The 24,522-nt window shown below is 44.1% G+C and overlaps 1 protein-coding gene across 4 annotated transcripts in view; it reads right to left on the reverse strand.

Moving 5' to 3' along the window:
- The window catches only part of RGS17 (regulator of G protein signaling 17), a 177,861-nt gene that overhangs the window by 46,959 nt on the left and 106,380 nt on the right, over nucleotides 1-24,522 (reverse strand). For 2 of the 4 annotated variants that reach the window (XM_045009284.1, XM_045009282.1), the window contains exon 2: nucleotides 12,088-12,228. The exons of the other annotated variants lie outside the window; for them this stretch is intronic. In XM_045009284.1, coding sequence (XP_044865219.1) covers nucleotides 12,088-12,228 — 141 coding nt within the window. The remainder of the gene's footprint in view (nucleotides 1-12,087; nucleotides 12,229-24,522) is intronic. 4 annotated transcript variants of the gene reach the window in all.

Here is a 24,522-nt window from a genome sequence, read left to right on the forward strand (position 1 = left end):
GCAGCACTGCAACTGTAGCTAGCATTTGAACCATGTGCATGCAGACTGACTAACGAATACCTCCCCCATACTCTTCACTCCTGCAACCTGTGCACCTCCTAAGCTCCATGCAGGCTGCAGGCACAGACAAGGGTTATACAATCAGAGACACTGATGAAAGGTTAGATATTGGAGCTAGACACAACCACAGCAGCAGTACAGGCTCAAGGAGGAGAGTTCTCTGCTACCCTCACTTTCTGTGTTAAGGAGCAAACACCAAGCCCCAAAGAAAGCAAAGGCCTGGAAACCAAATAGTGACAACATCAAGGAAATGAAAGGGCAGCAGACATCAAAGGATGAGGATAAAGAAGATATCCTTAGATCTAGCTAGGAGAAGGTAATCACTCACCTTTGTCAGGGAATTACAATGGAGAGGGAATGGATAGCAAGTGGGGCTGGTTGATAATTTGGAAGTTTCTGGATTTGTTATGCTACAATCCACCTCCTCCCCCATCCCAAATAAACACTTTCTTAAAAAAAATATTTTTTTTGTTTTGGTCAAATGTGTGGCTGGAGAAAACGTAACCAGCTTTCATGACAAGTCAAAGCAGAGCAAGTAAACCCCATGCTCCAGGCCTATGGAGGCAAAGAATGATGAATAAATACTGTTTAGAAAGGCAGAGTTGAAAACCATGGAAAGCCAGTAGGTATTTAAAGCATACCCAGACCTTCTTCAGAAACACTCAGCTATGTGAGAAAAAGGAAGAGGAGAAAGGAGAAAGCCAACACTGGCAAAATTAGGTAAATTTTCACATGGGTATAAATTAGGAAGAAGTCAGTTTGCCTCCTCCTGCTGATTTCTCTTCAATTCTTTCAATATAGGACCTGCTTTAAGAACACTCTTAATTTATTAGTCTTATGTTGGGGAAGGGGTTGCAAACATTTGGCTTACTCCTGCAGGAATTTGTTGGAGACCTAGGGTAAAGTTTTTTCAAAAGTGCTTAAGTGACTTTTGAAAATTGAATTTAGGAATTTAAGTGTTACAACCCTGGGTGAGGTCCCTGGTAAACACTCACCATGCTGCTGTACTGGATCCAACCCTCATGTCCCACATGCTATTGGCTTGTTGGGCCAGGCAGAGTTTAGGTACTATTTCTCTGGCTCTGGGCACCTAGACTCTCACTCCAGGTGCAGATTCTGTGTTGGGCCTGGTCTACACTAAGGGGGGGGGTCGAACTAGGGTACGCATTCGCGTAGCTGAACTCAAAGTACCCTAGTTCGACTGACTTACCCGTCCAGACGCGGCGGGGTCGAACTCCGCGGCTCCAAGGTCAACTCCGCCACCGCCGTTCGCGGTGGTGGAGTTCCGGAGTCGACCGCAGCACTTCCGGAGTTCGAACTATCGCATCTAGATCAGACGCGATAGTTCGAACTCCGAGAAGTCGAACTCACCGCGTCGACCCGCACGGTGAGTATGGACCTACCCTTGGACACCACACTTGGCTCTGGGGAACCTGTGGTTCTCTTTTGTAGGCCCTGAAACTAGAGCTGGATTTCCCAAGCCTCCCTATCAGAGGGGTAGCCGTATTAGTCTGTATTCACAAAAACGAGGAGTCCGGTGGCACCTTAAAGACTAACAGATTTATTTGTAAATAAATCTGTTAGTCTTTAAGGTGCCACCAGACTCCTTGTTGTTCAAGCCTCCCTGGTCACTACTACACATTCCCAGAGTTCCACCAAAGCTGTGGACTTACTGTTTCCCTCTTCAGGGATTGTGACAGTGAAAACAAGTAACACAGGCTCGATAAGGAATTTCTAAACACAGACCGATGTAGCAGCACAAGAGATCTACAGATCTATGGGAAAAACAAAACTTGCATGCAAATCCCTGCCTCTCTTTCCTCACCACTCCAAATGCCCTTTGGGGTTTGGTCAGTGTCTGTAAAGGAAGTCCAGGATTCCTCTTCTCAGCCTTGTTTGCTTCTGGTCCTGGCCTGCTCCCCTTGTTTGAGTGAGTCCTTTTTATGAAGTTGCAATTCCCTTTGTCAGATCATCTCAGTGACTTCAAGTCCCTGGCCAGGTGATCTGTTGCTTGGAACCCTTTCTTCCTGGTGAGCTGGTAAACTCCTAGGTATTGTCCTGCTACAGCAAGATTATTCAATTGTTGATGGTCCTTAAATGTCCTGTTTAGGGGCAGACACCCATGTGCCAGTCCCTCTGCCCTTAACTTGAGGGATGATGCAAGGATACAGGCATAATCAAACTGGATTTCATAAATTCACATGGACAGATTGAGACTTACTGAGAGATTTTGGCACTGAAAAAAATCAAAGGGACCTGGAGACTAGGAATAGCATTTTTCAAAAGGGCCTAAAACTAGTCATAAAACGGAAGAAGAAGAAGAAAACATAGTAGCTGTCATAATACCCTCCCCCACACCATTTTTCATCAATTTTTTGCAAAAGATTGAGATTTACAACCAGAATTAAATGAAACATTCTTAGCTGGCAGATCAAGTATTTACTCATTTCTTTGCTTCTCACCAATAACTAAGACCAAAACATATCTTCCCATAGAAAGCAATGGTCATATTTGATAACTTGGCAATCATTTACGGTTACTCATACTGCATTTTGTTTGCATTTTAAAAGACATGTTCAGGTAGAAAATCAAATCTCTTCTTTTAGGGAACACATTTAAAAAAACACAGAATAAGCACAATTATTTGTATGAGAGAATGATATTCATGGAGCCAAGTTTGGTCCTTATTTCCTTTTAAGGCACCATATTCAACACAAAAACAATGAGGAGTCCTTGTGGCACTTTAGAGACTAGCAAATGTATTTGGGCATAAGCTTTCGTGGGCTAAAACCCACTTCATCAGATGCATGGAGTGGAAAATACAGAGGCAGGTATAAATATACAGCACACGAAAAGATGGGAATTGCCTTACCAAGTGGGGGGTCAGTGCTAAGGAGCCAATTCAATTAAGGTGGAAGTGGGCTATTCTCAAGAGTTGACAAGAAGGGGTGAATACTAATGAGGCCAATGTAATCAAGGTGGCTCATTTCAAACAGTTGATAAGAAGGTGTGAGTATCAGCAAGGGGAAATTAGTTTTTGTAATGACCCATCCACTCCCAGTCTTTATTCAGGCCTAATTTGATGGTGTCCAGTTTGCAAATTAATTCCAGTTCTGCAGTTTCTCATTGGAGTCTGTTTCTGAAGTTTTTTGTTGAAGAATTGCCAGTAGGAGAACACTTCAATCTCCCTGGACACTCAATAACAGACTTAAAAGTGGAAATGCTTCAACAAAAAAAAACCTTCAAAAACAAAAAGTGAGGAATTTGATATCTAGACTGAAAATATCTAAGGCAGGAATATTTTGAAGACCTTTTATAAGGGAATTATAAACAGACATTTTTATGTAACATCTCACTTTTGATGCAGTTTAACATAGAGAACTTGAAGCTACTTTTCAGTGATACCAGTTGTGATTTATCGGAATCCATTTCTATATATTGTACCAGTATTAAATAGATTAATGTTTAGAGGCAAAGAAAGAAGAACATGCTATCAAAACTTGAAACATAACCTTTCAAAATCCTTTGGGTACATGCAAATTTGAGTGTGACAATGTTTGCTTAGTCAGATCTGTATGTTTCCCAGTTCTCTAATCTTATCCTAAGCGTTGTAAATTGAGCTAATCCCTTAGTTGTATTAACATACAGCAAACCATTAAGTAATTCTTCCATTCAACTATGCAATGGGACACAGTGAACACATTTAATTTTGATAAACAGGTCCCTAGTGACCAGCAGTTGAAACCTCTTAGAATGTCGTCTTTATAGATTACTGAACAAAGCTTGACATGCATATCTGCCACTGATCTTCCTATAAATTGTGTTCCTAGGCAATTGCAACTTGTTTGATATCCTTATTTACTACTGCATAGACTATGGGCTTCCTGAGGGAAGTTCATCAGTGCCCTGTCATCCTTGTTTACCTAAACTATTTTAAAGTAGAAAAATAGTTGCATATAGCAGCAGTTCTCAACTAGGGGGGCCATAAGCAGGTTTTGGGCAGTCCACCAAGCAGGGCCAGTGTTAGACTCACTGGAGCCCAGGGCAGAAAGCTGAAGCCTCACTGTTCAGAGATGAAGCCTGGGGCCCTGAGCCCTGCCACCTGGGGCTGAAGTCGAAGCCTGAGCAACTTACCTTTGCGGGGTCCGCTGTGGCGTGGGGTCCAGGCAATTGGCCTACTTCCTACCTCTTAATGCCAGCCCTGACTTTTATATGCAGAAAACCAATTGTGGTGGCACAGGTGGTCTGTGGAGTTTTTATAGCATACTGGGGGGGGGCCTCAGAAAGAAAAAGGTTGAGAACACCTGACATACAGAACTATTTCCTTGAGCCAATGAAACATGGACATTTACATGCTGAATTTTAGAAGATTAAGTTAAAGAATCAGAAGAGGACCATGTAATATACATAACTGAGACACCTATACAAAAGCTTTGGGTACCCTGACAATTTAATGTTTTAACATTAGCATTAAAACAAAAATACAAAAAACAGGAACACAACTCAGTTTGGCCAGCCAGCCACCAACCAGTGCCTTTTCAACCCCTGCCTTGCTCTCAACGCCCCCAACCAAAAATCCTCCTGCCGTTAAAAAGTTTAATGACAGAATGGATACACAATTTGGACCAAATGCAGACACCTCCCTGGTGGAGGAGTCTCTGCTGGCAAAGTCTGGTGGAGAAGATGGGTGTATGAAGACTGAATTCTGCTCAATTATACCCAAGTAGCTCCGTAGTCAGATGTGACACTCTTGATTTACACTGGTGAAAGATCACAAGTCAGCTGAATAGGCACAGCCTTCCTGTGGCTCCAATCAACCCTGCAACTGCATGGCTATATTCCCTACCAGGGTGGGATCTGTGCAAGTTTTTATTCCAGTTACTGAGCTGAGTGCACAACCACAGCTGTTCTGTTGCTTTAGATATTGTGGTATTGGGTAGGGTGTGGGGTTCCCGGTATCTAGCCCAGCTACGGGGGCTAAGGAGTAGGCTTAGTACTACTTTAGTCCATTTTTGACACAAACATGGGCTGCTTGAAATAGAGCCCTTTTAGATATGCTCTTGTTCCCATTACCATCCAAAGTCATATCTAAAGCTCTCTGCTTAGTGCCCCATCCATTTTTAATTTAACTCTATGAGAGCTTGATTAGGCTATAAAAGCACATTTGTCTGCTTAGTGACAGGAAGAGTTGGTAGACTTGCATTTATCTCTGGATTCTTATTTTCTGTAGTAATATATATTTTACAAGAGACCAACAGTGACTTTGCAGTTTTAAACTAAAAGGCCTGTCTTCTATTAGCATCTTTCATCCCAAAGCACTTTACAAGTTATGTATGTGTTTAAGACCCAAATAGCCACGTCTGCCTATGCTGACTGAAATGATAAAAAAACGACTTCCATTAACTCCAATAGGAGTAATGCTAAGTGCTTTTCAAAATCCCACCTTTAATGTCTGTGCAGGACAAAGGGGACTTTTGGATGAGAGCTTAAAAAAGAGATCTAAACACAGTGGACTGTATAGGATTCACTTCACCAGCAGGAGAGCTACATATGTTAAAACACAATACTAAGCCCACTTATGAGGATGACTGGTTATAACATATGCCTTTAAGGCAGTATAATGCTGATCAATGACTCCTCTAGTGCTCTAATTTAAAGTAAAAGACTATTTTGGACAACCACTCACTGAGCAATAGATAACACTATGCCTTCATACAGCTAATGGAAATTATTTTTTCCTTTTCCAGAAACACAGAAGTATGGCACGCCATGTGCTACACCAGAGATCTACTGTAATTCTCTTTCCATGGCTATGCCCCGTTAGAGTGCAGACTTTAAATGTGGGCAAAGGTTTTTATAAAAGGACATAAACATTGTGTTTATCAATAAAAGAGGCCCATGTTTTGCTTCAAAACACTGGAGCCAAGTGATGCCTTAGTATTATGTTTTATATTTGACCAGCAATGCGAGTAGGGCAGTCCGGTCCGGTCCGCCGTACTAGCAAGATATTTATAGTTGGTAAGCGTACTAGAAAGACACAAGAGGAGCAGAATGAGAACTCCTCTGGTGCAGCTTTACCGCTCCCTGCCTTTCCGTGCAGGATCTCCTCCATCTGTACAGCAGCCCCACCGGAGGGCAGGGCTGGGGGCAGTACAGCTGCGCTGGAGGAGCTGTGGCATGGAGCTGCCCGGTGGCCCCATGTTCTGTTTCTTTCACCACTGTGGTTCCCAAGTGTCTGGTGCAGCGGGAGGAGGACAGAGTTCCCCCCCAGCTAAGAGGGGACTAGGAAAGCATGGGGGCCCCAGGCTGGGGGCAGAGTCACATGGAGGGTCATGTGAGGAGGTCACAAGCTCCCTGTTAGCTGCTGCACTCCCTCCCCATACCAGTAAGAAATGGATTCCACTTGCACCACTGTATTTGACTCATTCCTCTTACAGAGTTCTGGCATATTCAGTAAATGCACAACTGAAAAGCCAAACTCTGTGCTTTTTCCTAAAATGTTTGACACAAATCAGTCTGCCTAACTCCAATCTGCCATTCTTTGCTAATAAAGTTCTACCAAAGCTCTCCTGTGTGGAAGGAAACCATTTGAAAAGATAGTACTAATAAAGAAGTTCCACTAGAGTTTGTGGTTTAAGTGTTACGAGATGACTTGCTGAAAGTGCTCACATACATGGTATATACTGAAAATGTAAGCTATATGCTGATGTACTAAGACTGGTGGCAGAGAGTTGTATGCTGCATCTTAATTTGAAGCCACCTGTACCTTAGGGGAGAGTCCACTGGAGGGAACATAAGTTATGAGAAACAACTTTAATTCTTGCTGGAGAAATTTCCTGTGGGGTGGAGAATGGACTTGCTTTGCGCTGGAATGGACCTTTGTGTTTATAGTCCCTTGAGAAGCAATATCTCCTGAATAAAGTGAACTAGAAAGTGTAGATCTAAAACTTTAAATCAAGTTATTCGTATTATAGACAGGGCCCTATGGACTCCAATTCTGCAGCCTGGCATTCTCTCAACATGCCATGGATATTTTTTATGTTTTTGGCTACAGAATGTCATTTGGCTCTAGCCAGGTATTGACATGGTTTCCCCATCTCCCTGCCCTGCTAGGACCTGCTTGCAGCTGGATCTTGATTTTCCCAGAAAGGCAAGTTAGTTGTATTACAGTGCATAACCACTACCCTGTTGCATGGAGCTAGGCAGCTGGGAATCTGGGAGTATGAGCTGGAGCCCAACATGCAGCCAGAGATTAGGGCACCTAGAAGCAAAGACTGGCCAGCCTGATGAACAACACAGCAACTGAGGCCATCTCCAAGTTCCCCACTTCCAGGCACACATGGGGAGGAAGTAGAGGTTCTGAGCCCAATTGCCTAGGCAACATCACAGGAGCCAAGAGCCAGATAGTGGAGCCAGACCAACTAGCAAGCACAGAAAAAGACCAGACAGTCAAAAGTAATTAAAAATAGACTAAATCAGAACATTTTCAACTATGGTCCACTCTTGCACATATGGGTGAATAAGAATGAAGGTCATTTCATGGGAGCAGAATAAGTTAGTATTGCTGAGGAATTCCAGAAATAGGCATGTTAAAAATAACTCAGCTATTTTTTATTTGCTAATATTGGAAAATTGCTATTAGCCTGCCAAAATGCAATACATTTTTTAAACTCTTCTAATCATTTTAGGCTGGTTATAGCAGCTATCCATTCTACGCTGTTTATTTATAGTTAGTGTCACGGCCTAACCCACTGACGATACTATTCAGGTGAATGGTTTGAACATAAGAATTATGTTTTAACTGTAAATACAATATTCAAGTGCATTATGGAACCAGATTCTGAATTTAGTCTGGAATGACAACTGCACCCACGATCAGATTCTAGCTGAAGTAATTCAGCCCCTTTTAGCCCTGATGTTATAAGCAAGAACATATTTCCAGACTGCAGTAGACCTGAGCTTGGAGAATGCCCACCAACCATGCCCACTAGAATAACTGTTGTGCTCTATCTCCGCTTTAGTTTTTGGAGGGGTTTTTTTTTTTTAAACCTGTATCTCTCAGGAACTATTATAAACAGCTGTCCATTTACTATTTATGATCCCAAGTATTATGATCATGGGACAGATTGAGGGCAGAAGGGACCATTATGATAACCAAGTCTGACTTCCTGCATAACACAGGCCAGGGAATTTCACCCACCACATCCACTATCTAGCCAAATCTGTGTTGTCAAGCTCTCTAGCATCTCCATTCTTCCCCTCTCCACTCCCTCCCCACAGGACTGAAGAAGAGGACAAGTCTTGGGCAGACCACATTTAAGATGATAACAACAGATTGTATGCCTGAGAAGTCTGAGATGATTGATGAAGCCAAATGTTCTTTTGCTTAAACAGCAGCAGCTTTATGATATACCTATGTTTTGTTTGCCTCCAAGTGCTGTTAAAGGATGCCTGTTGTACAAACATTCTACAGAAAGTGCCAATCTACTAGTGTTCTTAGGGGACAGTATCTGCAGAAGCAAGCAGTTTACATTGCAATATTACAGTGATTTACTGGAAGTCTGTTAAGATAGGTGGACAGCATGTTGCTGAGGGAAAACTCTAGTGGGAAATATACTGAAATACTTATTAGGGTACTTTCATACTTATTAGTGGTCCCATCCTGGATCCCCTTGGCCACTGACTTCAATTCAGCTTCACTATATAACTGTTTCTCACATCCTTCCTGCAGTGAACCCCTCTAATATTTCCTTTGATTGATCTGACACTTTTCAGACACCAGAGGGAAGGCCTGATTCTGTAATCCCTTACTCACAGGAGTCTTCTATACTGATGACTTCAGTGAGACCACCCCATTTTTCAGGGTAAGTTACTCACACACAGTCAGTGGTACTATTTGTCTGAGTAAGCATGACTCACACGAGTACGAGACTGTGAGAACAGGAATATCTGTACAGTTTGATAACCAAGATCGATTGAACAAATTGGTCTTATAATGTGAGAAACTGACAAAATAAGAGAGATATTTGTCTGTAAATACATCTACCATCCTTCTTTCATATGAAGAAAGGAATGTTTACAATGAGGCACCAAACAGGAAGTAATTAAATGCATGTTTTCAGACAATTTAGTCAAGTTGATTAATTCTACCCCCTAATCTGACTATAATTAGGCAAAGTGTTATAGCACACAAGCCAGTACTTGTTGTGTCTTTATAGGATAGTATACTGCATCACTAAAGAGATACCACAAATGAACTTGAAAGGCCTCTGATAAGTTATGTAGATACTGTAGGTGGCTGTTTTACTTACTCAGACTGTATTAATTATTCAGTCTCTTATGAATCCTATATTTATCCTATTCTCCTGTGCTTGCAGATTCCCAGTCAACTTTTCACACTTCTGAAGAAGTTGTGATTATCTATTAATATGCATAAACGCCTCCACAAAAGTCTGCCCTATCATAATAAATCTAGGTTAGACAATCACTAGAGAAGTTTAACTATTGATGTGATAGTAGATAAACCTTCATCATTAAACAGCATCTGCCTATGGTGCCTGATACCTCATTCTCCCCTATGGGCTGGGCTCCTTCACTATATCTTCCATGATGCACTGTGATCTCCCCTGTGACCAAGCCACCTGGTGCATCATGAGAAATGTAGTCCAGACATGGAACCTGTCCCATAGGGGGAATGAGGCACCAAGTGAAGGTTCCATTTAACAATGAACTAATTTGAAACATTTCAATTCGGGGATGTCAAAATGAAACTTTGACACTTAAAGTTCAAACGCTTTTTGTTCTGCAAAAATTGCTCCTTCAGATTTTCATCCCAATTCAGAACAAATAAATGTTGAAATATATCAGAATTTCCCATGGGATGGGATGGAAATTCTGATTTCTGCTCAGCTACACTTCTGATTATGTCAGATCCAGAGGAGAGGATGAAAGTTTCTGTTGACGCCTATTCCACTTCTGCAGTCTTTCCCCAGTCACTCTAGTCTGCCAACTATTGCTTGAGTAGGTTCTCCACCCTCACAAAAGGAATAGTATAGCTCTCCATCATTTTAATTGCCTTTACTGAAGTGAATACTTTACTTTCATGAATTGTACTAGTAAGGACACTGAGCCAGACTCTGATCTCACTTTCACTGGGGCAAATTTGGAGTAACTTCATTAACTTTGCAAATTGGGAGCAGCTCTAGTACTGGTGTAAGTGAACATGGACTTTCTCCCATGTAGTGTATTGACCAACAGATCTGACCACTATAATGTTATTACAGCAGCACAGTTGTAGAAGACCCTTTAACTATGTACCCTCCAGCCTCTCATTCAGTAGTGAGAAGACCAGAGTATACTTTTCTTTGGATTGTCCATCTTCTAGGCATAAACAGACATCTGACCTAAATAAAGCCAGGGCTGGCTTGAGGCCCCAGTGGACCCTGCAGTCTCCACTTCTTACTGGCCTCAATAAAAGTAGTTTGTCTACCCTGGTTTACTCTCTGCCAGTTAAGTGTGATACACTTACACAATGTGATCTAGCCTCCCCTGGATGAAGGCACATAGCTCTCAATAACAACAGGAAGAGCTATGCCGACGAGACTGCTGTATTTCTAGTTTCACTGGTGAAGGAAGGGGTTCTTCTGCCACTTTGTTAAAGAACCAGAGATTTGGTTTCTCTCTCATTTACACCATACAAATCTTGTGCTGCAGCCACTATTGTTCTAGCAGACTGAGTCTCAAAGGGAGTTCTGTCCAGTCTATCCGTGCTTCTCCTTAATTTAAATAGGGTACGCCCCCTCTCATGGAGAGCTTGTTCCTAGAGGGGGTTTTTTAAATGAAGATTCGTTCAATATTTTCCTATATACCTATCTGCATGTTCAAACTGAGCAATTTGTAGTGGTGAATAATTCCTTCACAGATAGGGTGACCAGAGGGCAAATGTGAAAAATCAGGACAAGGGGTGGGAAGTAATAGGTTCCTATATAAGAAAAAGCCCCCAAAATCAGGACTGTCCCTATAAAATTGGGACATCTGGTCACCCTACTCACAGATATCTTCTGAAGAAGAGAGCTTTAGGCTCTCTCATGCATTCTCTGAGGAAGAGAGCTTGAGTATCTCTCATGTGCTCTCAAGTACAGTGGTCTCATTAACATTAATTATCTACAACCCAAAATGGCTGGGGATAGAAAGCTAAAATTTCATCAGAAAATAGTTGTTAGTGTTACCTTGCTACATTCTGGTGACGAAAAAAGCTGTTTTGATTGGACAGTCTGAAGGATTTGAAGATTGAAGTCCCTACATAAGCAGTATCTTCCTTCATGCATTGTGCACTCACTGGGGGCAAGGTGTTTTGGTAGTTTCTAGTCAAGAATTCCAGAGTATGGAATTCTCCCCCCTTTAAAAAGGCCTAGCTAATTCCATTACATATTATGTTGCGAAGATTAAGCTTTACAATGCAGTCTGACTACATGGTCCCCTGCAGCCTTCCATGCAGCATGCAAGGTGTTTAGCGGCCCTTGCCTCATTCACAGGGGATATTTTATGAAGCACAATGGAGTGTGACTAACTCTGGGGCAAAATCTGGGAGAATAGAGCATACTAAGAAGCACAAGTTTCCCTCTGCCCCCAATACAGGCCTATTGGGCTGAGGCAAAACTCCACCCATTTAGTCCCCTTGCTGTCACCACATACAAGAGAAATCAGTAATGGTGTGAGTTCCTATGAAATCTTAGTGGGAAAAGAAGCTCCTTTATGTTACATCACCTTAACTGTTATGCCCTCAGCCGCCAGCTTCCTTTTCAACTTCCAGCTGCCAAAATATCATGTTTCCTTAGCACAGGGTCCAGCTGCCAACCATTTCCTGTATCAGTCTGGACACGGAACCAGACTGCGTATGAACCGTTGTCAGGGGCCATGGTAGATTAGAACTAGAATAACATACTCTTAAGGTAAGTTTTGTTTCTCATTTGTCTATAACTCACTAGTTCCAGCCATATTCCTCCCCCCTCTCCCAACCCAATTTACCTTGTTTTCATGCAGTTGTGATAAAAATACCTTGAATGTTCACACGGAAGTGGGGAGGAGGACTGCTGTGGCATGATTAAACAGGAGAAGACAATTGAAAGGAAAATCAGATCCTGAGCAGCAGTATCCATAAATATGTGGCTGCGAAAAGGCAAATACATATATTTATTATTAACTGAGTGCCTTCCTAATGTGTCAATACCCTGGTTTTCTCAAGAAATGAACAAACACCACCAACCTGGTTGTAATAAAGTGACTGCTACTGTTTTGATATGCTATTTATAGGTAACCAGGAACAAAGCATTGCCTAATAGCCAGTTATTTATTTTAAGTCAAATACAAATAACAGCTTCTCATGTTACCAAAGTTTCTCCAGCTAATAAAATCATTACTACTGAATGATGAACTACACACAAAGTTGTTCTCTTTTCTCAGTTGCAGGCAAATCTGTAGTAGCTAATGAAGCAAATTAGTTCAAATTTACAATGGTGGACCACAAATTGGTCCTTGCACTCCAAGTAGGAGGAGTTTTTCTGTACATTAATAGCATCACAACTTACATATTTAGGGGCATTACGATTATTTCAACTCATTTCCTAAAGGCATCTAGCAGCAGCCTTGGAAACAGGATTCCAGACTACCGTAGATAAACTATTGCTCTGTTCCAGTTTCGTGGTAATTGTGTTCTCAAAAGAAGGTATGCTGTGTAGTTTTAGCCATGCCAGTCCTAGGATATTAGAAAGACAAGGTGGGTGAGGTAATATCTGTTATTGTACCAACTTTTGTTGGTGAGAGAGACAAGCTTTCTAGCCACACAGAGCTCTTCTGCAGCTCTGAAGAAAAGACCTGAAGAACTCTGTATAACTCAAAAGCTTGTCTCTTTCACTAACAGAAATTGATCCGATAAAAGATTATTACCTGACTCACCTTGTTTCTCAAAAGAATGTCAGTATAAGTTAATTGAACTGGATGTGTGGCTATACACACCCCTGCTTGTGCCAGATGTCTTCTACACACTAACAGCAATATCCCAGAATGCCGTTTTGAGGGGTGGAAGCAGCAAGAGGATACCATGGAGCTTGGTAATAGGTCTTTCTAATCCTCTCCACTCCACATAAGGTGAGTGGATGGCACGGACTATAACCTTTAGCAGATGCCTTTTGCTCTCCCCTCAAGACAGCTTAATCCACCATGGTCTGAACTAGGCATTTAATGTGGCAATATGCTTTAGTCTTAAACACAAAGTTTGCCTCCTGTGAATTTACACCCACTTCCAGATTGTAAAGATGTCAGAGGAGAAGCTGGAGGAAATAAGAGGACCAATTTCCTTTACCCCAAAGGGTGATTAATAGGAGAGGATTGTCAGCTTTTTAATGTACTAGCTAGTAGAGCCCTGCGGAGCCGTACTCTCACTTGGAAGAGGCACGTTATGGGCAAGTAAACTTTTGTTAGTTCTTTCCCTTGATGCGATAATGAAAGAGGTGGCAGGTTGATTTTGTATGCATCCTGAATATAGACCAGATGACTGCTTTCTCTTGGATGAGATAGGCTTGCTCAGAAGTTTGTGATTATCTTGGTCTCTACTGGCCAACCTACAGAGAGGCTATAAAGCCATATTGTTACTGGCTGCCACCACATCTGCATTTGGTATCAAATGGTAAGCTCTCTAGTATTCTATATAGCAGACAAGCCAGAGACTGAATGGACCTGGAGACTAGAATACTTATTCCTGGATATGCTCACTCTAGAACAGACATTGACAGGGCTACACACAGAGGCTTGCAGTGTTACTACCTGCGCTTTCTAATGCATGACTGTGAAAAGGATCAATTTTCCCATCAACCTGGCACCTGCCTAGCAGGGGTGCTGGAACACTTTCTATAGTGGGAGTGCTGAGAGCCACTGAACCAAACTGTAAACACTGTATATGATTGAAATTATTTCAAACCAGGGGGTCGCACCCGCAGAACCCCTGGTTCCAGCACCTATGTTGCGTAGAGTGCTAGAAATTCTTTACGAGCTTTTTTTTATCCTCCAGGATAGTTGCTGCTTACCTGACTGTTTAAGTTTACAGACACACTTTACGTATTGTAACCAAGAGTTGATTTACAGGTCTGTGTAGATGTCTCCCCCATGCATATACAATAACCTGACACATGGCTACTTCTTTCTATCAAATCTGGAGAGGTTAGAAGGGTGGAGCATGACAGTTTACTGAAGATATCATGAGTTGGGTTTTCCTGGATTTAAGTTTGTTTAAGCTGTCTAACAAGATTCCTGTCAGGACACTATTCAACAGCAAGTATGAGTGATCTGCAGGGATGGCCTCCTGAAAGTTATAGTTCAGAGAAAGAAGAAAAAAAGAACTCTCCTTTTTATTTAATAAGAGATACAGAGTCTATTGTTAGCATTACTGCTTTTTCTAAAGTTGGAAATAAACCTTGAACAACAAATACTAAATGTTTTACCAGCCAATTTGTCTTCCCTGTAGTGTTATGCTGGACAGGCTACAAGGGTCTTAAAAATATGATACTTGACTAACTAGTGAGGAGTGTTCCATGTGTGATCTGGTATAGAGATGCACCATTTAAACAGCTGCTCACTTTCTTTACTGGAGGCTAACGCTGTTAGGTAGGTTTCCTGGTTTATATCTGTTTGAGCTATTGTAGTACAGATCTTTGTTCTGTAAGAAAGCAGCATTACACACTGTACTCCATCTATTACCTTTTATGCAATAATAAGACTTTGCACTTACCTAGCAACTTTCATCAGCCTCCAAACATTTCAAAAACATTAAGGAATCAAGTCTCACAATAGCCCTGCAAGGAAGGCAAATCTTAATTTCCTCATTTCTCACACGCAGAAGGGTAAATTGTGGAAAAGAGGCAAAGTTTTTTTTGTTTTTAGGCAAGGTCACACAGTGAGTCTATAGCTTAGCCAAGATTAAGATCCTGGCTTCCAGTTCTCTTCTCTAATCACTAGATTGCCTTTTAGCAATTTTAGCAATTTGTCTTTTAGCAATTTGTCAAGTGACAGTTCCACGCAGTGATGTTTGTTATTGAAAAGAGAGAGGACTCCATACACAAACCAAGGACTAGACTGTGGTTTTGATGATGCAATTGTAGAAAGGAGGGAGGGGCAACAACCCCCCCTCTCTATACCGTAGAATGGCCTACCCATGCCTGCTTCCTTGCCTGTGGAAAAGGGCACAGAGCCGTGGATCTACTCTCTTTACTGCCTTGTCAGTGCGGATGAACCAGCATGGGACATGCTGCTATGTAAACCAGAAAGAAAACTACTCCTACTCCTACTGAGAGGAAGGTAGATGCCTGGGAGGCACTGTGATTCAGAAGTCCCTCAGGGTCACTCCTGGGGAGATGCAGAGCAGTGTAAATTGTGCACCACCCATTGCTAAAACTGTAGGCACATGCCCAGGAATGGGAGTGCGCCTTTGTGGAATTTGTTTTCCATTTTCAAAGATGTTGTCTTCTTCTTCCTTCCCCCATCCCACAACCTCCATCTAATCCCACCCCATCATCTCAGTAAGTGCTCATGTTCCACCCACAGACACACCTACTGAGGTTCAAGTGAATAATTCACAGTCAGATTGTAAAGGGAAAGTGGAGCTGTGTTTCCCTGCTAGTCAAGAAATCACTGAATAAATGAAATTCTAAAGCAATGTAGTTTCTTTGATAGTCCAGCCTACAGGTTTTGAGTAATTTTTAAGTTAGCTATCTAAGAAATTACTCCTCAATGTGGTTCCCTGACACAGCATTTTATCTTTCTAGTAGCTCAGTTCTTGCCAAGTTCATTAGCTCAAGTGAATTTATGGAGTCTACTCTGCACTTAGATGGAGAACATCATGGTCCTTACCACCCAGATAAAGTCTATCATAGAACTGAGATGGAAGAGATCCAAGGTCTTCCAGTCCATTTCTGCTGGTACAATAGTGTTCTTTTAGGTGTTTTCTACAGTTAATTCTGTCCAGACTAATAGTAATGATCTTATAATTACACTAGTTATTTCTTTATGCCAGTTTGAGGAAAGGTAACTAGTGAAGGACTTTTTTTTTTTTTAAATAAAGTACAGCTTCTTGGAAGGCAAAGTCCCTGTAGTCTAGGTTAGCTAACCCAAGACTTTCCTGCAATAAATAATTATACTGACCCATAAGATGCACTAATTTCTCAGATACCTAAGATAAAAATCTGTTTTTGTCAAATCTGATGGGTAATATATTAGCCTCCAAATGATACACAAAATTTAAAACCATCACAGGAAGTCAGAGCAGCAACGGATGCAGGACCATATGCTGAAACACTCTGACAGTTAGTCATTTTTAGGCAGGTCTGGCAACTTTTCCTGGTAAAAGTGCTGTCAGTTTGGAAAATAACTTGGAAGTGAAACAGGCCTCATTTTAGAGAAAGTCAGTTCACCCCTAATGGTATCTCTGGTGTAACAGGGTTGGCATGGCTCTATTCAAGACAGATGCTCTGTTTTTCTAGTTTTACCATAATCAACTTTATGCTGCTTCTTTCAAGAACCAGCCCCTAAAATCCATTAAAAGCATTTTATTCACTTGACTCACATAGCAAAATGTAGGAATTTGTCTTCTGAAAGCTACTCCACTCAGAAGGACACAGAACACTTACCCTGAGAATTTCTAGCTTTTATAGCTTCAAGCACATAAAACATAGTACTAAATAAATAGATATGTATTTATAGCCATTTCCTTTTCCATGCTATTTTTCACCAAATATATTGCATACAATGGGAAGGGGTTATTCCTTCCCCACTTGATTAGTTTATTCCTGGTTTTGTGCATTTGTGTCACTTGCATAGGAAGCTTGAAAAATTTACCCAAAGCCCATTAGCCAGGGAAAAAGATCTCTACCATCATATCATGCCTTTTACTTAAAGGAATAAGAGTTCTGTGCTCCAGTTGTGATACTGGCAATTAAAGTTTTACTTAAGAGCTCTAGCTCATTAAGTCTGTTTCTTTGTTTTACTGTTGTTCCCTTTCTGGATTCACTCCACCTTCTCTTTCCTACTATAGATCATCGTGCATCTTTGTCTTCCAGTGTCCATTTCCTCTCCTTTCCCCTTCCACTCCCTTAAATCCAACAGTGTATAAGTTCATTTGGTGGCTATTCCTGGAGAATCAGCAGCACAAGAATTAGTGTTTACATTTAAAATAACTAGGCTTTGAGAAATACCCCCATTGATATGAATGAGGGAACTTCATATCCCTTAGAGCAGTGTTTCCCAAACTTGGGATGCTGCTTGTGTAGGGAAAGCCCCTGGTGGGCCGGGCTGGTTTGTTTACCTGCTGTGTCCGCAGGTCCAGCCAATCATGGCTCCCACTGTCTGCGGTTCACCACTCCAGGTCAATGGGAGCTGCTGGAAGCGGCGCGGGCCGAGGGACGTGCTGGCTGCCACTTCCAGCAGCTCTCATTGGCCTGGAGGAGTGAACCGTGGCCAGTGGGAGTCGCGATCGGCTGGACCTGTGGACGGGGCAGGTAAACAAACCAGCCCGGCCTGCCAGGAGCTTTCCCTAAACAAGCGGCGTCTCAAGTTTGGGAAACACTGCCTTAGAGCTATTCTTTCACTTTGTCTACATGCTCGAAAAGGCAGTACTGCTCTGATTCACAAGACATGATAAGACATGCTTTTTAAATGAAAAGTTTACATTTAACAAAAAACAATGGCTTTAAGCACTCTGCAAACCACAGAGTACTACCTATTTTATTTAATGAACAAGGCCAAGTCAGCATCTTGGCTGCTGGGCTTAGGGTGACCAGATAGCAAGCATGAAAAATCGGGACTGGGGGTGGGAGGTAATTGGCACCTATATAAGAAATAGACCCAAATATCGGGACTGTCCCTATAAAATCAGGGCATCTGGTCACCCTAGCTGGGCTGGAGACACTTCACAAGCTTTGAGTTGCAGGGACAAGGAGGTTGTTCTCAGTTCTGAAAACATCCCCTCTACATCTGCTATGTACCATACTAGGTGCCGCAGGCCTGTCTACACTAACCAAGCAGGGATATAGACTGTATTGAGTCATTGGCTGCAACTCTGTAGCCTGTCCAAATAGGAACTTAAAAAAATGATGTGGAGCATCCAAGTGCAGCATGTCTTGTACTAGTGTGTTCTGGGACAACTGAAGCAAACACCTATCATCAACACCATAGCTCTCTGGAGCAGGGGCTGATGGAGAATTTGCTAATATTTTGTAGAATTCCCTGTATGGATCCTAAAACCTCTCAGGCACTCTACAGTTGCCAGCATGGACCTCTCTTAACACATGGTTCTCAGCATTGAAAAAGAAGTCAGTTTTTCTGGTATGGGAAGAGTCACAAGACTGCTGAAGGTTAGAAGTGGCAGACAGATTCAGAGGAAAGCAAGAATCTCAAAATACAAATCTATGACAAGCCCAGAAGGAAGCCATCCCCCCATGCTTTGAGTCCTGGGAAATTCTCAGGATGTGAGGCCTGCCCTCATTGGCCACTTTCTCTATCTTGTAGCCATGGACAACATCCAACTGAAGCCGGTATTTGATGAGGATCACACACATTCAAAAAAAGGGGGAAATTACTACTTATTGGGAGCCTGAAATGACCAAATGGCTACAGAACTTCCAAGTAAGGAAGGATACCTTTTAGGCTGTCTGGCCAGAGTGAGAGCCCACTTAGATGACAACTTCAGTCCCCACAGAGAGAGCTCGTCAACTATTTGTGTCCAATAATATTCATCATGAATTTAGCTTTTATTCTAGCTAGAGACCCAGTCCTGATTTTCTTGAAAGATATTCATTAGTTATTATTGGCCTAATAGTTTGGACAAGCCATTTCAGCCCCTGGGTGTCTGCAGACTGTTTGCTACAGCTACTCGGTATGTATTAATCACATTATTATGTGTGATAATCCAAGGTGCATCTTGTTGTTTTGGCTCTCCAATTCAGTGGGAAAGTTTAAACATGAGAACCACCAATAAGCTTCTAAAGGGAGTTTTCAAATGCAGTTGCCAAAATTCTCCCAGCCTCATGAATCAAATTGAATCCAGTGCTATTATTTCTGAGCCACGCTTGCTATTTAGCTAGCTCTGCCCATGGCTCAGAGAAGAGTTATTGCTCTGGTGATGCTTCTGCAGATATCACATATCATTTAGTGCCACATGGTCAGTAATGGCAAGTATAAGGAGGAGGGCTGGGACAAAACCAGCCAGGGCTGTAGCAGACATAGACATTTCTGCACATCTATCTAAAGGTTAGACTTTGGTTCAGTGAAATTCATTGTAAAATAGCAAAGAAAAGATCACCCTACTCCTTTAAGAGCCAGAAAAACTCCCAGCCACAGCTCCCAAAGTTATAAATTGTGACATGTTCCAGCCGAAGCCCCAAAAGCGAAGATACACAGAGCAGCTCACCCTGCCATACTTTCCAAGGAGAAAATAGAGAGAAAGCCAAGACATCACTCCAACCTCCCAGTTCCTCCCCTGTCAGATTCAAACTTCCAGCCTGAGGCCTGGTCTACACTAGGACTTTAATTCGAATTTATCAGCGTTAATTCGAACTAACCGCTCAACCGTCCACACCAGGAAGCCATTTAATTCGAACTAGAGGGCTCTTTAGTTCGAATTTGGTACTCCACCCCGGCAGGTGGAGTAACGCTAAATTCGCACTTGCTAGCTCGAATTAGGCTTGGTGTGGATGCTAATCGAACTTAGCAGCTCCGGGAGCTATCCCACAGTGCACCACTCTGTTGACGCTCTGGACAGCAGTCCGAGCTTGGATTCTCTGGCCAGCCACACAGGAAATGACCCGCGAAAATTTGAATTCATTTTCCTGTCTGGGCGGTTTGAATCTGACGTTCTGGTTGCACATCGGGGCGAGCTCCGCAGCACCTGCAACGATGCAGAGCTCTCCAGCAGAGGAGTCCGGGCAATCCCAGACTAGAAAGAGGTCCCCAGCATGGACTGACCGGGAAGTCCAGGATCTGATCGCTGTGTGGGGCGAGGAGTCTGTGCTCTCGGAGCTGCGCTCCAACAAGCGGAACGCGAAGACCTTCGAGAAGGTCTCTAAAGCCATGAAAGACAAAGGATACAGCCGGGATGCGATGCAGTGCCGCGTGAAAGTGAAGGACCTAAGACAAGGGTATCAAAAAGTCAGAGCGGCAAACGGACGCTCCGGAGCCCAGCCCCAGACATGCCGCTTCTACGAGGCACTGCATGCCATTCTAGGTGGGTCTGCCACCAGTGCCCCACCAGTGACGGTGGACTCCGAGGACGGAATAGTGTACCGGGACAGTTCCCCCTCCCTGTTCGCCGATGGGGAAGATGAGGAAGGGTCTTTAGAGGACGGCGCAGGCGACATGGAACCCACTCCCGCTTTCCCTGACAGCCAGGATCTCTTCATCACCCTCACAGAGATCCCCTACCAACCCTCCCCGCCCGTTAACCAGGACTCGGAATCAGGGGAAGGATCAGGCGGTAAGTGCAACACACGTATAAACATTTATTTTTTATAACATTGTTATAGAAAAAATAGAAACAGTATTTACAAAATTCTAAATATTAAACTATAATATATATTAAATTATATGAAGAGAAGGTCCACACAAATGGACTTTAAGAAATTCTAAATATTTACAAATTAAAACATTCTAAATATTAAACTATAATATATATTAAACTATATAAAGAGAAGGTCCACACAAATGGGGATAGAAAAATAGTCCTCTAGCGACATTTCTACGAAGGTGTCATTCAGTTCCTCGCAAAGCCTCCGCATGAGGTTCGTCGGAAGAGGTCGCTTGTTGGGCGCTCCGTGGAAGCAGACTCTTCCACGCCAGGACATCCGAATATAGAGTGGAACCATCGCCTCTACTAGCATTGCTGCATATGGTCCTGGTCTGTGCAGTGCGTCCCGTAACATGCGGTCTTTCTGGGCACGAGTGACCCGCCTCAGGGTGATCTCGGTCTGCAAATACTGCATCTAAGTAGGGCAATTAGTGTAGTGTTACTATTGTTAATGGTTTACAATTAGGTTGCATAACAATGACCCTCGCCTAACAGCCACGTGCGAGAGTCCACAGAGAACAAGCATGCATTGATCGTTCCCGTGCGCTGGCGGGAGGGGCTGCTAAAGGCTTATCCTTTCTGCTTTGCACATTGCCTTTAGCAGGAGAGCACAGCTAACCAGTAACTGATAAGCAGTATGTACTGTAAGGCTTACCAGGACTTTGTGCAAGAGGGATGCAGCTATCTTTCCTCGCTTGTGCGCTCTCCAGTGCAATGGCGCCGCCAATGAGAGCGTATTCCGAAATCTCGGACTAGTTCTGAGATCTCCTGAGACTTGGTTCCCTCTTTGGTCTTGTTAACTGAAACTGACTAGACTGTGTTTACTGTTGGCAAACATGTATGTGTTCAAGGAAATCACCTACTTTTTCACATCACACAGCTTCGGCTCCTTCCCGGACTGCCCCGCCATCCCCCTCGCAGAGGCTGGCTCGGATTAGACGCCGAAAGAAAAAGACAAGGGACGACATGTTCCAGGAACTGATGGCCAGCTCCAGAGCGGAGGCGGCAGAGCAGAGACAGTCGAGGGAGAGCCTGTGTCAGCAGCATCGCACACACCTGGAACGGGAGGATAGGTGGCGGCAGGAAGACCAGCAGGCGACTCAAACGCTGCTTGGTCTAATGAGGGAGCAAACGGAGACGCTCCGGCGCCTTGTAGATGTTCTGCAAGACCGCAGTCAGGAGGAGAGAGCCCCCCTGCAGTGCATCTGCAACCGCCCTCCAACGCCAAGAAGTCCTGTCCCCCCCTCACCCAAAGTGACAAGACGGAGGGGCGGTAGGGGCCGTGAGAACTGTCCCTGCACCGCAGCACACCGATAATGTTAGAGACAACTGTCGCGCTGTAAATTTGTACAAGCTCTTTCTTTACAGCATCAACCAGTCCCAACTCCAAGTTCAAACCCCCCACTGTGTATTACATTATTAAAAGCGGTTTGGTGTTACTGACTGTTTCCGTCACGTTTCTGGTGTCAGAAGACTGTCTGTTGTTCTGTGGGGGGGGGGGGGGAATTGTAATGTCACTGCATAGCCCACAGTGCCATGCTACAGACTTGGCTGCAGGGTCAACTGCAGGGCACACACAGACTGCAGTCACTAGGCACCAGGGACAGTCTGTGTGGTGTATGCTGCCCCGGGTCTTTCCTTGATGTGTATGCTTGTGCAGGGTCCTGGTGCCTGACATCCCCGAATGTAAAGGCAGGCTTCCCTTCACATGCATTTGGACCGTAGTCACGATCCTCCCCGGTGCCACGAGCCCCAAAAAGAGACCTCATCCAGGGGCAGATACTCACCCTTCCCCCACACCCCTCCCCCCTTCCAACGCCCAAACCCACAGCCGTCATGGTAACCCCTATCCAAGGACAGCACCCCTCGCCCCTTCCTGCAAACCCACCCATCAGTGCACACCTTAACCAGCACAGAATGCTTCCATGTTTCAACGAATAAACAGAAATGCAAAGTCAACGAAAGATTTATTATTAATTACTAAAACATGTCCTTAGTTTTAAAACGTCCTTGGGAAGTGGGGAAAACTTGGTTTATGATCAGGCTCTCTTAAAATCAAGTGGACAGTCACAGGTTACCCTGCTCTGCGAGGAAACTCGCTTTCAAAGCCTCCCTGATGCATATCGCTTCCCGCTGGGATATTCTCTCAGCACGGGTGTCTGGCTGATCGTAAACAGCAGCCAGGCGATTTGCCTCAACCTCCCAAGCGGCCAAAAAGGTCTCGCCCTTGCTCTCACAGAGATTGTGGAGCACACAGCAAGCAGCAATAACTACGGGGATATTCTTTTCGCTGATGTCCGAGCGAGTCAGTAAGGTCCGCCATCTCCCCTTGAGACGTCCGAAAGCACACTCCACCACCATTCTGCACTTGCTCAGCCGGTAGTTGAAGAGTTCCTTTTCAGTGTCCAAGGCGCCTGTATAGGGCTTCATGAGCCAGGGCATTAGCGGGTAGGCCGGGTCCCCGAGGATCACTGTAGGCATCTGCACATCCCCAACCGTTATTTTGTGGTCCGGGAAGAAAGTGCCTGCCTGGAGGCGTCTAAACAGACCAGAGTTCCTGAACACACGCGCATCATGAACCTTGCCCGCCCACCCGACGTTGATGTTGGTAAAACGTCCCCTATGGTCCACCACAGCTTGCAGCACCATTGAAAAGTAGCCCTTTCGGTTAATGTACTCGCTGGCCTGGTGGGCTGGTGCCAGGATAGGGATGTGAGTCCCATCTATAGCCCCACCGCAGTTTGGGAATCCCATCGCGGCGAAGCCATCTATGATGGCCTGGACATTTCCGACAGTCACTACCTTTGAGAGCAGTTGCTCAACGATTGCGTGGGCTACTTGAATGACAGCAATCCCCACGGTAGATTTGCCCACGCCAAAGTGGTTCGCTACTGACCGGTAGCTGTCTGGCGTGGCAAGTTTCCAGAGGGCTATGGCCACTCGCTTCTGCACAGTCAGGGCTGCTCGCATCCTTGTGTCCTGGCGCTTCAGGGCAGGGGACAGCAAGTCACACAGTTCAAGGAAAGTGCCCTTACGCATCCTGAAGTTTCGCAGCCACTCTGTGTCATCCCAGACCTGCAGCACTATGCGGTCCCACCAGTCTGTGCTTGTTTCCCGGGCCCAGAATCGCCGTTCCACACCATGAACTTGACCCATTGCCACCATGATCTCCACTGCCCGGCGTACCCTGCTTTGTGAGAGGTCTGCGCCACTCTCCTCACCGTGCTGCCGGAGCCTCCTCGCCCGGTTTCTCAGCATCTGACTGTGGAAGAGGTGGACGATAATGTGCGAGGAGTTGACAACGGCCATAAGTGCAGCGATGATCGCAGCGGGCTCCATGCTCGCAGTGCTGTGGCGTCCACGCTGTAACCGACCAGAGAAGGGCGCGAACAGATTTCCCGCCGGCGCTTTCAAGGAAGACAGGGAGGGCGGGATTGACGGTTCAATGACGACACATTTTTCCCCCCAGCATGCATTGGGGGGAAATCCCACAATTCAAATGGGCAGCGGGGAGTGCGGGAACTGTGGGATAGGTTCCCACAGTGCACCGCTTCCAAAGTCGAAGCTGGCCCCGTGAATGTGGACTAAGAAGTTCGAATTTGTGTATTTAGTATGGATACACAAATTCGACTTATTAAGGTCGAATCCACAAATTCGACTTAAGTAGATTCGAAATAGTCCTGTAGTGTAGACAAGCCCTGAGACCCACTGGTCCCCATCCTTCTCTGAGTGTTCTGTGGAAAAAAATTACTGGTAATTCCCTACAGCTGACCCAACTAAGCTACCTTGGGACTCCAAGTTTGGGCAGCAGCTGTGGTCCTTCTTCTAGCCCAAGAAAATTAACTACTTCCTTGAAT

Source organism: Mauremys mutica, chromosome 3 (genome assembly GCF_020497125.1).
Source record: "Mauremys mutica isolate MM-2020 ecotype Southern chromosome 3, ASM2049712v1, whole genome shotgun sequence".
Taxonomy (NCBI): domain Eukaryota; kingdom Metazoa; phylum Chordata; order Testudines; family Geoemydidae; genus Mauremys; species Mauremys mutica.